Source organism: Penicillium crustosum, assembly GCF_028827405.1.
Source record: "Penicillium crustosum strain IBT 35664 chromosome Unknown utg000004l_segment0_segment0, whole genome shotgun sequence".
NCBI classification, from domain to species: Eukaryota; Fungi; Ascomycota; class Eurotiomycetes; order Eurotiales; family Aspergillaceae; genus Penicillium; species Penicillium crustosum.
In genome coordinates, this window is record NW_026623125.1 from 1041667 (window position 1) to 1055799 (window position 14133).

The 14133-nt window shown below is 47.6% G+C and overlaps 5 protein-coding genes across 5 annotated transcripts; 4 read left to right on the forward strand and 1 right to left on the reverse strand.

The window, feature by feature from the left end:
* Positions 1 to 333: 333 nt before the first annotated feature.
* N7487_009454 (uncharacterized protein) lies at positions 334 to 2133 on the forward strand (the record flags this gene model as incomplete). The annotated part of the gene is made up of 5 exons (XM_056877184.1): positions 334 to 507; positions 567 to 636; positions 697 to 795; positions 851 to 1004; positions 1074 to 2133. The coding sequence occupies 5 exons, from the start codon at positions 334 to 336 to the stop codon at positions 2131 to 2133; spliced, it is 1557 nt and encodes a 518-aa protein (XP_056725764.1).
* A 608-nt stretch (positions 2134 to 2741) lies between these two features.
* On the forward strand, positions 2742 to 4395 carry N7487_009455 (fungal specific transcription factor domain-containing protein; the record flags this gene model as incomplete). Its single annotated transcript, XM_056877185.1, has 4 exons — positions 2742 to 2788; positions 2838 to 2852; positions 2910 to 3485; positions 3552 to 4395. The coding sequence occupies 4 exons, from the start codon at positions 2742 to 2744 to the stop codon at positions 4393 to 4395; spliced, it is 1482 nt and encodes a 493-aa protein (XP_056725765.1).
* A 95-nt stretch (positions 4396 to 4490) lies between these two features.
* On the reverse strand, positions 4491 to 7252 carry N7487_009456 (beta-glucosidase; the record flags this gene model as incomplete). Its single annotated transcript, XM_056877186.1, has 4 exons — positions 4491 to 5057; positions 5128 to 6394; positions 6469 to 7075; positions 7132 to 7252. The coding sequence occupies 4 exons, from the start codon at positions 7250 to 7252 to the stop codon at positions 4491 to 4493; spliced, it is 2562 nt and encodes an 853-aa protein (XP_056725766.1).
* A 639-nt stretch (positions 7253 to 7891) lies between these two features.
* Positions 7892 to 9544, forward strand: N7487_009457 (uncharacterized protein; the record flags this gene model as incomplete). Its single annotated transcript, XM_056877187.1, has 2 exons — positions 7892 to 9108; positions 9184 to 9544. The coding sequence occupies 2 exons, from the start codon at positions 7892 to 7894 to the stop codon at positions 9542 to 9544; spliced, it is 1578 nt and encodes a 525-aa protein (XP_056725767.1).
* A 1718-nt stretch (positions 9545 to 11262) lies between these two features.
* On the forward strand, positions 11263 to 14052 carry N7487_009458 (bifunctional terpene synthase/polyprenyl synthetase family protein; the record flags this gene model as incomplete). The annotated part of the gene is made up of 11 exons (XM_056877188.1): positions 11263 to 11554; positions 11608 to 11639; positions 11698 to 11963; positions 12013 to 12557; positions 12630 to 12685; positions 12751 to 12905; positions 12960 to 13120; positions 13173 to 13274; positions 13327 to 13387; positions 13441 to 13525; positions 13585 to 14052. 11 exons carry the CDS (start codon positions 11263 to 11265, stop codon positions 14050 to 14052), a joined length of 2223 nt encoding a protein of 740 aa, XP_056725768.1.
* Positions 14053 to 14133: the final 81 nt, after the last annotated feature.

The window sequence follows — 14133 nt, forward strand, 5'->3', positions numbered from 1 at the left end:
AACGTAGAAGGAAGAATGTCGGTGACATATACAAAACTAGGTACCGCTACCGGTGATTTTCGGTCATGCTCGGGCACTGCGACTAACATGGCTAATGGAGTGACGAGCTCATTTCAATCTTGGCTCTATTTCTACTTTCCCAAGCTCGGCAATATACAATATGGAAACCCAATTACCCCGCAGATATGATCTCTCTCGCAGCTCTTTCTTTGTCCCGGCGTTGTTGGAGGCGAGCTGGGGGGGGGAGGAGCACAGTATATAAACATCAACCAATAGACCGTCTTGTGCTTTTCTATTTCTCCCCAGAAAGCACATTTGTCAATATATTTTGCCATGTATTCATCACCGCCATCCAGCATCAGAGAGGTCGAAAATTCCTTCCCCGATAAAGGTCTGGAAGCAACCCTGAATCTCCACCAGGCATATATAGAAGCCGGGTTGACCATCGAGGATTCGGATTTCCTTGCCAACTTTTCAGATGAGAGAAGAAGGAAATGTATTCGAAAGGTCAGCATGAATCTTGCCATTGGTCTAGTTCCCTGAGACATATTTAATACTCGATTTAGGTTGATTGGCGTCTCTGCTCCGTGTTGATGATTCTCTATCTTTGTTCCTACATTGACCGAGCAAACATTGGTCATTTGCCATTGCCCCTGTTTCTTGGCCTATTCTTTTGCTAATTTAGGAATATCGCAGGAAACGCCAAAATTGAAGGCCTACTGCCCGATTTGAACATGTCTGGCACCCAGTATAATATTGCTCTGGCAATCTTCTTTGTCCCTTACGTGCTTTGTGGTAAGGGGAAATATATAATTCATCACTCGCTGTATGAATATTGACTGCATTACAGAGGTTCCTAGCAATATTCTGCTGGGAAAATTCAAGAAGCCATCTGTTTATTTGGGATTATTGACATTTACATGGGGCACCGTTATAACCCTCACGGGGCTCGTTCAAAGCTTTTCTGCCCTTTGTGCAACTCGCTTCCTCCTAGGCATTTTTGAGTAAGGCCGTCCGTTCATTAATTTCTTATCCCAGACAATAGACTAATCTATTGTACGTCATTTTGATAGAGCCGGATTCTTCCCCGGAGCTGTTTGGCTTGTTTCTCGATGGTATTTGCAGCATGAAACCCAAACCAGACTTGCACTTTTCTACACTGCAAGTTCACTATCTGGTGCATTCTCTGGACTCCTCGCATTCGGTCTCACAAAAATGGATGGTATAGGAGGCTATGCTGGCTGGAGGTGGATCTTCATCGTTGAAGGAGCCGCATCGGTGCTCCTGGCATTTGTCTGCTTTTTCTGTCTCGTGGACTCACCACAGCTGTCCACCAAATGGCTTGAACCTGATGAGATTCGGTATTTGTTATTGAGGAAACAAGCCGAGAGAGGCCGTATCGTGGTCGACGAAAATGCGGACAAATTTGACTGGAAAACATTGTTCAGTGTCTTTAAGGATTCGCACCTTTACCTGCAAGTCCTCAATATCTGGTCTAACACGGTTCCCAATTACGGGCTAAAGTTTTCTCTTCCCCAGATTATCACCAATATGGGATATACTGCTGCGAATGCTCAACTGCTCTCGATTCCGCCATATATCGCTGGCGCGATATCAGCATACCTATTTGCACTCCTTGCTGACAAATTGAGATGGCGTATGCCGATCATTGTTATCAGTCAATTGTTGGTGATTATTGCATTTGCGGTTCTCTTCTCGCTAGCCGAAAGTATCCAGGATAATATTGCGGCTTGCTATTTCGCAGTGATTCTCGCTTGCATTGGCCTATACCCGATCATCCCCGGAACCAACGCGTGGACATCCAACAATCTTGCCGGACTAAGAAAGCAATCCATGGGCATCGCCTTCATGCTAAGCCTTGGTAACGCAGGCGGCCTCGTGGGTTCATTTATATACCTTGAGCGTGAAGCCCCAATGTATCCCACCGGATTTGGAAGCTCTTTTGCGTTTGCCGCGGCAGGCGTAGCGGCAAGTATCATCCTGGAGGTCAAGCTCTGGTATACCAATAAACGGAACGCGGAAATGAGCAGAGAAGAAATTTACAACAAATATACCGATCATGAGTTACAGCTGATGGGTGATCGTTCGCCTCTGTTCAAGTACATACTTTGAGTTAGGGTGCATTTTTTCTGTCCTTGTTTGCCGAATGATGAAAATCGAAATTAGGCATCATATTAACTGGGATCAATGAGAGAACAATAACAAGACAATTTTATATTTCTGTCAAACGTTTATGGATATACTCATTTCTTACTTTGGCACTGTCCTTGGTATAGAGAATAGAGAGTATGACCGGAAAAGGGTTGTTGGCAGCTCTACGACTATGAAGAGGAAATGAAACATCACTGCATAATCTACTATCCCTATAATACGATTTATATTATAGATGCTACCTATAGATGATATGCTTTAATCCAACAGTTGGGCTGTTGGTTAGGGCATCATCTACCGATTACATAAACATATGGATGACTGGCTTACTAAGTGTAGCGAAAGCCAGGGCGCCACTCACCTCTCAGGGTGACCTTACAGAGAACGCCCTCGGGAACTACCGACAATTTAAATTGCCTTCCTGCTGATCGACCGCTTTCTTATTTCCGCGTATAAAATGTTGGCTCTACCGTTTTATTCTTACTCATGATGTTACAGGGGACTCAATCCACTCCTCGTGCAGATCTATCAACCCAGGCGTGCGATACCTGTCGCAAGCGCAAGGTAAAATGCAAACTCCAACCGTCCGGGCATGCCTTGTCGCGGTGCGCAAGATGTGAGCATTTAAACCTGTCATGCACTTATGATTCACCCTCGAAGACCAGAGGACCTAAAAAGCGGTACGCCATATTACTCGCTTGCTGGAATTCCGGGGCCATGTCCTAACTCCCATGAAGATACCCTGCAGAGATACAACCGGAAGCACATCGTGTTCCAACAGTTCCACATAAGACTGATGATCTCTGCGATCGAGGTCTGTTTAAAGCGATTATGCAAGACTATATAGATTACATCTACCCAATGGTTCCAATTGTTCACCGTCCATCATTCCGGAAAGCAGTTCAGGAGGACCAAGACCGCGAGGATGATGGGTTCCTTGCGCTCATCCTATCTATCGCTGCATTGGTGGTGGCTACCATGAGAAGCAGATTCCAGGCCTACCAATCAGATTCGCATTCCTTAAGGTTCTCATCGCGCAAGGAGTTCATTCACTTCTGTTACCAGAAAGTAATGGGGCTGCGAACTTCCTCGTATTTCGACGAGCTCAATTTTCAGAAATTTGCTGTTCCATATCTCTTTTTCGCGGCTTACCTACAGCTTGGAGATCACAATTGGGCCCGTATGTTGAGTGTAGAAGCGATGCAAATTGCACGTCTTCTGAATCTTCATCGGATTTCTGACTACGATGGCCTCAATTACATCGAGACTCAACTACGCAAAAAGGGGTTCTGGCTTATATTCTATTGTTTTGTGTGAGTATGATGAGGTCTTCGAAAAACGTTGCCTTCGTGAAGTTAACACAGTTATGTATCCTCTAGCCACGCTCATCTGCAAAATCTACTCGGCGAGCGACTCACTTATCTGGATCCAGTTTTGCTAAATTCGATCAATCCAGAAGATCTCATGCCGCTCGAAGTGGATGATGAATTGATCTTCGAACACGAGGTGCTTGCAAGTGTCAACAACGAGCCATGCTTAGTGTCAGTCTTCATTTTTCACTCGCGCGTATTTTGGGCCGCGATCAGAAGCCCTCAGCCAAGCACAGCTGCAGATGATCCATGCGCATGTATGAGAGCCAAGGACCCTCGGGCCCAAGTCTTGTACTTCCAAGAGCGCCTGGATTGTCTCCAGAATCTACTCATCGATATTCCCTCGTTTCTCCAACCATGGGAGTCAAGCCCAGAAAGTTTCGACGAGAATGTTATTGGCGAGAATACAAAAGCCATTCAATTGCAATTCTCATCACTGCGAGCAAATCTACACGTCACACATCTGTGGCTGCAGAGTCTCGTCTTGGATCAATTAGAAGCCGCGCAGTCTCATCAACAGGCTCACCCTTCAGCAACAAATACCGAACCCACAGGTCTGGATCAAAGATCGCTTTGGTTGGAGAGAGAAAAGATTTGCCGTCAGTTGTTCTTCATTCTATTTAATTTTCCACGGTTGAGTTTGGAGGCGAATGGTTTACATCTAGCCAACAAAGTGCGAGATATCATGACAAGTCTTCTGGCCTGTCCATTTCACCCTGATGATCCCATATCAAAACAAGCGGCCGAATATGTTCAACTGTCCACTGAAATCTTGTCGCGACTGGACAGCAGTGAAAGCATGAACACCATGCATCTACAAACATGGGTAGATACAGATCGTATCAAGAGATAGCTGTCAAGAGAATAACCATTCCTCTTTCCTCTTTACATACATGTGTAAAGTGTTAACCCAAAAAGGAAAGGATTTCATAGCCGAATACAGAATTATCAATTGGTTGCCTCCCAACTCCCAGACCAGAACACTGTTTCGTTCAGGTCCAAGGAGCTCTCCAAGAAATCTCCCCGACTGCTTGTTCCAACCATGACTTTGTACGCCCCACTCTGACTACACCAACTCCCACTCTTCTCATCCCAGAAGCTTGTTGCACGAATCAGATCCAGCGGAATCGTTACAACTTCTTCCGACAATGGTTCTAGCAAACACTTCCGGAACTCCTTCAGTTCCTTGACAGGGCGCTTGATAGGTGGAGAAACAGGAGCCACATATACTTGGAGGACCTCTGCACCGGTTCTGGAACCCGTGTTTTGCACTTTGCACTTTATTTCCAGATGGCTGTCTGAGTCCCTGATAAGCTCCAGATCCGAGAGCTTGAAAGTGGTGTAGGAAAGTCCATGGCCAAAGGGGAACAGTGGATCGATTTCCAAGCCGTCGTAATATCGATATCCCACATAGACATCTTCTCCATACAGAACTCGGCCGCCCTCGGATCGATAATTGAAGAAGGTGGGGTTGTCCTTGAGGTGTCGAGGGAATGTAAGAGGAAGCTTGCCAGACTGTTCAGAAAGCACATGGTTGTCAGTTCCCATTATTCTGCATGAGCGACGGGCGTCCAGGAATACTTACTGGATTTACATCACCGAATACGACATCAGCAATACCATTGCCTGTCTCATTTCCTCCATACCACGCGTGGAGAATGCTTTTCGCTTTGTGAACCCAAGGCATCTCGACCGGAGTGCCACTTTGAATGACAATAGCGGTGTTGGGGTTCGCATCCAACACTTGTGAGATCAACTCATCCGTATAGGGCGGCAAGGCCATGTGTGACCTGTCTTCCCCCTCTGATTCCCATTCGGCGCTCAGACCTGCGACTAGGATGACCTGGTCCACACTTGAAGCCAATTTAACAGCCTCAGCGATACCATCATGAGGGGAGAGGCGTTTGCATGCCCCAAAGCGGAATCCACCGTGTCCGAAATCGACCACACCAGGGACCCTGAATGTGCTGGTTTTGCCACATCCCCATTGCACGTGGATCTTGTATTTTCGACCAGCCTCTAACTCCAAGGCTGCTGTGTCCTCCAATGTGCCACTGCCGAAAAAGCTGGTTCCTGGTCTTTGTACGTCGGCATTGTTGATGAGAAGCTCACCGTCGACGAAGAGCTTTGCAGTGCCATGGACCGTGAGACCAAAATCGTACGTTCCGGACTCGTCAGGAGTAAAGTATCCCTCTGCGTCCGCATACCAAGTCTTTTGCAAATCCGGGTGATTATAGTCCATGAAAATGATCATTGAATCGGTTTCGTGCCGTTGCTCGAGAAGCTTTCTGGTGGCCAGCCTTGGTGGATCATTGAAAATGTTCAAGGTAAATCCAACCCGATCATCTTCGGTACGAAGGCGCTTGCCGAGGAGGGGCAGCATTTGATGACCGTAGATACCCTGTGCAAACTCCACATCGCCCAGAGCTGAAGCGGAGATACCATCAAAGGGTGCCACAGCATAGTATGGGTTCAATGCCGCACTGCCACCCCCACAGTAGGTTGCAATTTTGGCGTTAGGTCCAATAATTGCGACCTTTTTGTTTTTGTTTAGCGGGAGAATATTACCATCGTTCTTCAGAAGTACTATCGCTTCCGACGCGATCTTTCTCAACAGCGCTCGGTCTTCAGGTCGATTTAGCTGGGTCTCTGGAGCCCGCTCAGGGACGCCTGATTTGCTTGCCTTTTGCACGAGTTTCAGAACTGCTCTGACCCGATCATTCAATGCAACAAGTGGGACCTTGTTGGATGTGATGGCGTGTGTCAGGGCAGCGCCGCGCCATCTTGAAGGACCTGGCATCTCCAAATCTAGACCCGCCACCACAGCTTCGGATGTGCTATATGTTCCGAACCTGGAAGCCAAATGAACCGTGTATTAGTATACCTGAAATTTGCACCATTCCAAACAGACAAAGGGAATTGTTACCAGTCACTCATCACCAACCCATCCCATCCCCATTCACCACGGAGAATATCTTGCAGCAAGGTCTTATTCTCAGCCGCATGTACACCATTAACTTTATTGTACGCCGTCATTACTGCATCGGGACTCCCAAGGGCGATCGCAATCTGAAAGGGGAGCAAGTAAATTTCCCTCAGCGCTCGATCAGTTACGATAGAGCTGACAGCCATACGCTCATGCTCTTGATCATTGCAAACGAAGTGCTTGAGAGTTGCGCTGATATTCCGCTCTTTCAGTCCCCTGCAGTAGTGACCCGCGAGAACACCAGACAGGATCGGGTCTTCAGAGTACGACTCGAAGCCTCTTCCTCCCAGTGGACCGCGAGCAATGTTGATTGTTGGACCAAGTAAAACGTGTGCGCCTTTGGCTTTCGCTTCTGCGGCGAGCACATGTCCGATCTCAACGGCAAGATCTCGATCAAATGTTGCGCCGATTGCAGTCCCGCATGGCAAGCATGCGGCGGGAACGCTGCTGAAAAAGCGAGTGCCCCGTACGCCGTTGGGACCATCTGAAACTCGAATCGAGGGGATACCTAGCCTGGGTATGGGAACCGTATGCCAAAAGTCCTCGCCTGTGAATGAAAAAGGGTCAGCTTCATCTCTCATGTTCGTGGACGTTAATACGCACCTGTCAAAAGAGCGACTTTTTCATCTTGTGTGAGTTGTTTGATAAGTGCCTCAATGTCAGCGTTTGCGATTCGCGCAAACGATTCGTCTACTTCATTGATCGCAGTGTCAACAAACGGCATTTTCTCTAAGTGGTGTTTGAAAGCAAAAGATTAAAATCTCCCACATCGAGGAATGGACACGCTGCCTATGTATCTTGGGCTCTAGTGCCTGTGAGAGAGTACCCATTTTTTTCTTCGTTCTTCTACGTGTCACACAGCACTTTCGCGAATTCTCGGAGTGTACATCGACATATTGCGGACCGATTGGGTTGACATTGAACGACATGATTGGTCGTCAGCTGACTTTTATTGTGGGTTTCTCCGTTTCTCCGTTTCTCCTTTTCTCCGCGTCCCAGCAACTGGCTCAATGCCGACCCCATTCCCCATGTACTCCGCAGAATTCATCCCGCAATTGCTGCCGGAGAAGTTCATGCAGTCGAACCATGTGAGCGGGGATGTCAAAGACCGGATTGTGGTGGAAACCCGTCCCATTGATTGGTCGACATACTCTTCCATCGCTCTCAATTGTCTCTAAACCCACAAGGTTTAAGAATTTCTGAAGTGCCTTGAAACGAAAAGCCATAATCATGAGCACAGGGACCATCGGAAGTTGCGGCAAAAGTCATCGCCCTTGGTTGATAAAAGGCTCATATAACCCCTCGGTTTGTTTCGCCTACAAGCCTTCCACCTTTCGCGGGAACTATCTGAACCGTCCACACCATGGGGGCCAATCCTACAAAGAATCCCAGTGACTCTGTTCCCGTTGACCATCTGACTGCTGTCCTCCCAGCAGATGGTATTCCTTGGTGGAAGAAGGGGCATCTTTTGCGTCTGAACCTTATCATACTTTCTTTGGTGTTGTACTCATCAGCCAACGGGTATGACGGATCTTTAATGAATGGCCTTGAAGCCCTCGACCAGTGGAAAATTTTCATGGACCATCCAGCTGGCGCTTGGCTTGGATGGATCAACGCAATCTACTGGCTAGGATGTGGTGTTGGATACCCAACTGCTTCCTGGATTGCCAACCGCTATGGACGCAAGCCAGGAGTTTACATGGGATATATTTTCCTGATTCTCGGCAGTGTCCTCCAGGCGGCAGCACCGAATGACACAGCATTCTTACTGGCTCGTCTATTCTTGGGAGTTGCCTCTGCTATGTTTGGAAACGCTGTTCCTCTCCTAATCAACGAAATTGCCTACCCGACTCACCGTGGCATCCTCAATTCTCTTTTCATGTCTGGATGGTACGTTGGTGGAACAGTCGCGGCTTGGGTGGTCTTCGCTACACGGACATACTCATCTGGTTGGTCCTGGCGACTTCCATCACTTCTGCAAGCGCTGGTGCCGCTTGTTGCTTTGCCTGGATTTTTCTTTGCCCCTGAGAGCCCTCGGTGGTTGGTTTCGGTTGACCGGGAGGAGGAGGCACGTGAAATACTTATAAAGTACCATGCTGCGGGTGATTCTTCCTCGCCGTTGGTCAACTACGAATTCCAGGAGATTCTCCACACTATCCGGGCAGAGAGGGAGGCAAGTAACAACGGTTCCTATGCAGAGATGATCAAGACACCGGGTAATCGTCGTCGGTTGATGATTTCCATCACCCTGGGGATGTTTGCGCAGTGGGTTGGCAACGGTGTGATCTCATACTATCTGGCCCTAATCCTGACATCTATTGGAGTCACCAATGTTCGAGACCAGACTCTCATTTCAGCTTGCCTTCAGATGTGGGACCTAGTATTTGCTGCAATTGGAGCCTTTTTGATTGATCGGCTGGGACGCCGTCCGCTTTTCATGGCATCGGCTGTGATCATGTTTGTGAGTTACGTGCTTGTCACAGCTCTTTCGGGGTCCTTCGCGACGACTGGCGATACTACAACCGGCGCTGCTGTCATTCCGTTCCTTTTCATTTTCTTCGCAGGATATTGTGTTGCTCTGTGAGTTTTCTTTGCCTAGTCCTCCCACCCCCCTCTACATATTTCCAGTTGCTAATCAATCCCATCCGTTGCCAGAACCCCCTTCCTCACCTCCTATCCCTGCGAAATCTGGCCCTTCCGCCTCCGATCCCGCGGTCTGACCGTGACATGGGTCTCCACGATTGTTGGCATGTTTTTCAACACATTCGTCAATCCCATTGCCTTGGGTGCCATTGCATGGAAATATTATATTGTGTTTATTGTTGTGCTGATAATATTCGGCGTTACGGCATACTTCTTCTACCCCGAAACCAAAGGCTACTCACTGGAGCAAATCGCGGTGATCTTTGACGGCCCAGATGCTCTGGTAGGAAGTGGTGAGGACCATAAGATCCCAGTGGATATCCACGACGATTCAAAATCTGGCTCATCGACTATCCATAACGAACTGGCTTGAGTGGAACTCGAACTTCAAGCAGAAGAGATGTCTAGCCATGATCAGACAGACATGCTAGGAGCTAGCTGACTAGATCAATCTCATATAAATGCGAGATGAATATGGAAAAAGCTGTATTGTTTAAGTGAGACAGTAAGAGGCGTGGATAATTCAACTTCGCACAATCAAATTCTATCGCTCCAGATCAGGAATTGTGATCTCATAACCTAACACAGTGAGTATTTTTTGAAAGTATCGTCTAACTTTCCTTCTCGAGCACGACCCAGCAAGGTAATAATAGTCAGCCTTACATCAACGGTATAGACGTAGGATGTCGAATTGGATGATCTGGATTCCACGCTAGTGAGATGCAAGAGTAGGTGACCAAGGGGTGAGAATGCAGAGAAAAAGTACTGCCGCGCTTCATTCCTAGACAGAGTGGGACTTTATAGGCCAAAAAAACAGGGTTTTAATTTTAGCTGAGAGATCCCTAAAACCAGAAAATCCAACGAAATCGATACTTATGCCTTGAGTACACACACCTCTAATATAACAAAGGCGAGATCAATACATAAAGTGGCTAATCCATTCTGGGTATAGCCTATGATCACCACGCATGACTCAGTTAGCACGTGATCAGGTTGTTTCAAGCCATTCTGACATCTACAAAGTACCCAGTGATCCTCCAGGACTGTGGAAACTGTTGTAAAAGCGGCGAGGACCTAAGATAGGCAACAGAAATGACGATCCTGGATAGCTGCATGTGTACATATGCGCTACTCCGTACTTACTGCGTCTAGGCTGTTCCGGGAATCTTCCCGAACTCTCTCATCTCCACCATATCCACATCTCCCGCCCGGCTGCACCTCGCCAAATTAAAACACACAAGCGCGGGCCAAGTCGGCCGTTTTACAAAGGTCCCTCCGAGGATGCCGGCTGTGACTAGACTACGGAGTAGATAACGAGGGGGAAAATACTCCGTGATGCACTAACGCGCTTGTCTGTTATTGGCGCAGCCCCGTTTGCGCGAGCGGGATGCAACTAAAGTGTAACTAACGGGGCTTGCGCAAGTGGAATTAGTAACTTCAAATGGCTCCCTATCTATGGACTAAGTGGACTAAATGGACTAAATTCGGAATTTTTTGCTTTCCCCGCAGCACATGGCTACACATTTGTGGATATTTCCAACTTGGCATTAACTTTGATTTAATGGCGACGATGTGTTGTCCTTTCCAAGGTTCATCCTTCAGATTCCACTCAAAGAGGCAAGAGCAAACGGAATGGGTATATGATCGACCGTCAATTTCATGTGTGAGTTGGTATGTAGTCACCGATGCATGATAGGAGCTTCCAAGATGCATGGAAGGATGAAAACGTGTTTTAGATTAACCTGTAGGGGTGGAGAACACATTGTCTCACTTTTGAAGTGTTTATGGCGCAGCCAATGACGGTCATTGGTTGTATGACACGTTAATTGCCTATGGGGCTGGCCGGATGCAAGGTAGTAGCCCTAGTCTCAAGGTTCCTTGCGTGTATATCGTACGGTAGAAAACGAGGAAACCGGCATCGGAACAGAGCGTCTATAGTATCGGTCTAAACTAGCGTAGCTAGCTGTCTCAGCACGGTCTAGCTTTTTCAATTCCGTTATTTATAAGACCCGGCTCCCCTCGGCTGAGAAATGTGCGTTGTACAGCCTCGCATATTTCTCGATTCCCACAAAGTAACAATTGCCAATTACAATGGGGGATAAAATAGCCGACGAGTATGCGGAACCCATCGATCCCGAAATCTACGCCAACAATCCCGCATATTCCTCCCTCTTTAATCCATATATTCACAAGCAGACGGTAATCGCCGATCATGTCTCAGTCCAATGTCACATCGACCTCAATGGAATTGATGCCGTTGGGTCGAAGTTCGGCAATCTAAATGCACATGCTGGTAATTTTACTTCGCTGTGTGCGCCAAACTGCCTGCCTGAAAGATTTGCCCTTGTCGCGTATACTGTGGAATACGCATTCCTTCATGATGGTACGTTTGAATATGTCGCTAGTCCATTTAGCATAACTAACACCGAGCTACAGATGAAACCGATAATGCTGCTGATCAAGAAGCTGTATGATAGCCAGAAATCATCCCATTTGTGTGGATCAAGAAACTTATGCGATATTTAGATGTCGCTTGAAAACGAGATGCTTCATCAAGCTATTAACCAGAGCGGTATGACTTCTGTATCAACCAGAGTATCACCCAAAGCACAGCGCAAAGCCGAGGTCCAGGCCAAGATCGCGGCCGAGTACCTGCGTCTGGATCCCGTGTTCGCCGAATTTTTCCTTAAAGCCTGGCAGACATTCACTACGTCAGTACAGGATGTGAGAAGTCTCGAATTCCCTAGTCTAGACGACTATCTGGCGTTCCGAATCGTTGATGCAGCGGCAGAGTATGTTAGCCCATCCCTAGTTCGAGAACTCAATCTGACCATTTCAAAGCTGGACTCTCTATAATTTCCGATGGGGATCAGGTATCATCCTCACCCCGGAGGAGGAAAAGATCGCCGACCCTATGAGCTACGCCGCATATGCGGAATTATGCTTAGTGAATGACTTGTTCTCTTGGGACAAGGAGTATGCAGCCCATCTCAAAACCAATGGGGATGTCCCATTGGTCAATGCAGTACATATTGTCGCGGTTACACAGGGTCTGACGCACTGCGCGGCAAAGGCAGTTGTCCAGGCCGAGGTCCGAGCACATGAAGAGCGATTTTGTCTGTTGAAAGAACAGTACGAGGCAACGTCTAACCCGTCCGATTCAGTTCTCAGGTGGCTGAAGCTGCTCGAGCACTCCATGGCTGGAAACTGGGTTTGGAGTCTTCGTACTCGTCGTTACTTCAAGGGCGACCGCAATCCATATAAAGACCACCTTGAAAAATATGGAAGTGACGCTGTGCGAGTTTTGACGATACCAGAGCAGCTTCGTGACTCCAAACAAGAGGCCAAAGATACCCCGCCAACTACTCCCAAAGACACAACTTCAAGTAGGTATAACTCCATGTCCCAGCGGGGATACTTATTGTCAGCAGACGAGACTGACAATATCTGAAATGAAGATACAGAGAGTGATGTGCTGGCGAATTACTCTCCTAGGTATCCCACAGCTGATGAGGTAAGTTTCTATGTCTAAAAGCCCTCTAAAGCGAGGAGACGCAAATGCTAACTAGAAATCGACAGCCCGTGTTGGATCCATACACCTATATTAGCTCCCTGCCTTCTAAGAATGTGAGACAGACATTGATAGCAGCTCTCAATTCATGGTACAAGGTGCCAATGAAGGCCCTCTTGGTCATTGAGGGAGCAGTCAACTTCCTGCACAACTCGTCATTACTGTAACCAGCCCGAACTCGGCCTGAAATTGCTTCTGGTCACTGACCTCTCGATAGACTCGATGACATCCAGGATGGAAGTGTCCTCAGACGCGGAAAGCCAGTGGCGCATCAGATATTCGGCGTTGGCCAAACTATCAATACAGCGACCTATCTGATGAATGAAGCATTGTCTCTTGTCCAGATGCTTTCGCCATCTGCGGTCGCGGTTTACACAGGTACCCTACCCAACCATTATACTTGCCAAAATTCTTGGACTGACAGGAATAGATGAAATGCGTAACCTCCAGCTCGGACAGGGACGCGATCTCCACTGGAGCTACCATACCCATGTACCAACCCCTGCGCAATATATTAGCATGGTTGACGGCAGTACGTACTGGCATGTCCATCTTTATCCACCAACTTACTAATCATTTCACAGAGACGGGAGGTCTATTCCGTCTAATCAGCCGTCTCATGAGATCAGAGGCCACAGTGAACAGGTATTTCAACCCCCATCTCACAGAAAGGCAAGGCCTAGCCTAACATATTCCAGCGACCTTGATATAAGTCAGTTTGCGACCTTGCTTGGAAGACACTTCCAGATCCGAGACGACTACCAGAACCTTCAAAGCGAAGATGTAAGCTATCCCCCACATAGTGGTTCGCAGCCCGAATCCTAGCTAACATGTTGCTATAGTACACAAAGAATAAGGGCTTTTGCGATGATCTTGACGAAGGAAAGCTATCTTTCCCTGTCATCCTTTCGATGCAATCACCCGGTTTCTCCAACACAACATTGTCAAGCGTGTTTAAGGGTTCCCAAAAAGGCGAAGCCATGACGCTTGAGATGAAGCAATACATCCTAGAGGAAATCACTGCTAGGGGAGCTTTCACCGAAACTAAGGCTGTGTTGAGGAAATTGCACACCGAACTCCTACGCCTCCTTGTGGAGACTGAAAAGCAAGCCGGTGGCATAGAGAACTGGGCACTGCGGTTGTTGATTATGAAGCTCGACATCACCGATGAAAAGAAAAAGGTGACACACAAGACTGATTCTCATTGGAAGGTCAATCAGCGACGGGCGTGGAAAGGAAGTCAGAAGAACGGCCGGCCTATTGATAAAGCTTGCTTTTTGAAAGCTCTGGAGGAGGCACTTCAGAAATAAGTCTCAGTCAGGGAGTAATTCTACCTAGACATTTACGAAGATACGATATACATAGTTCACACTGGCGTTTTTGAAATATAT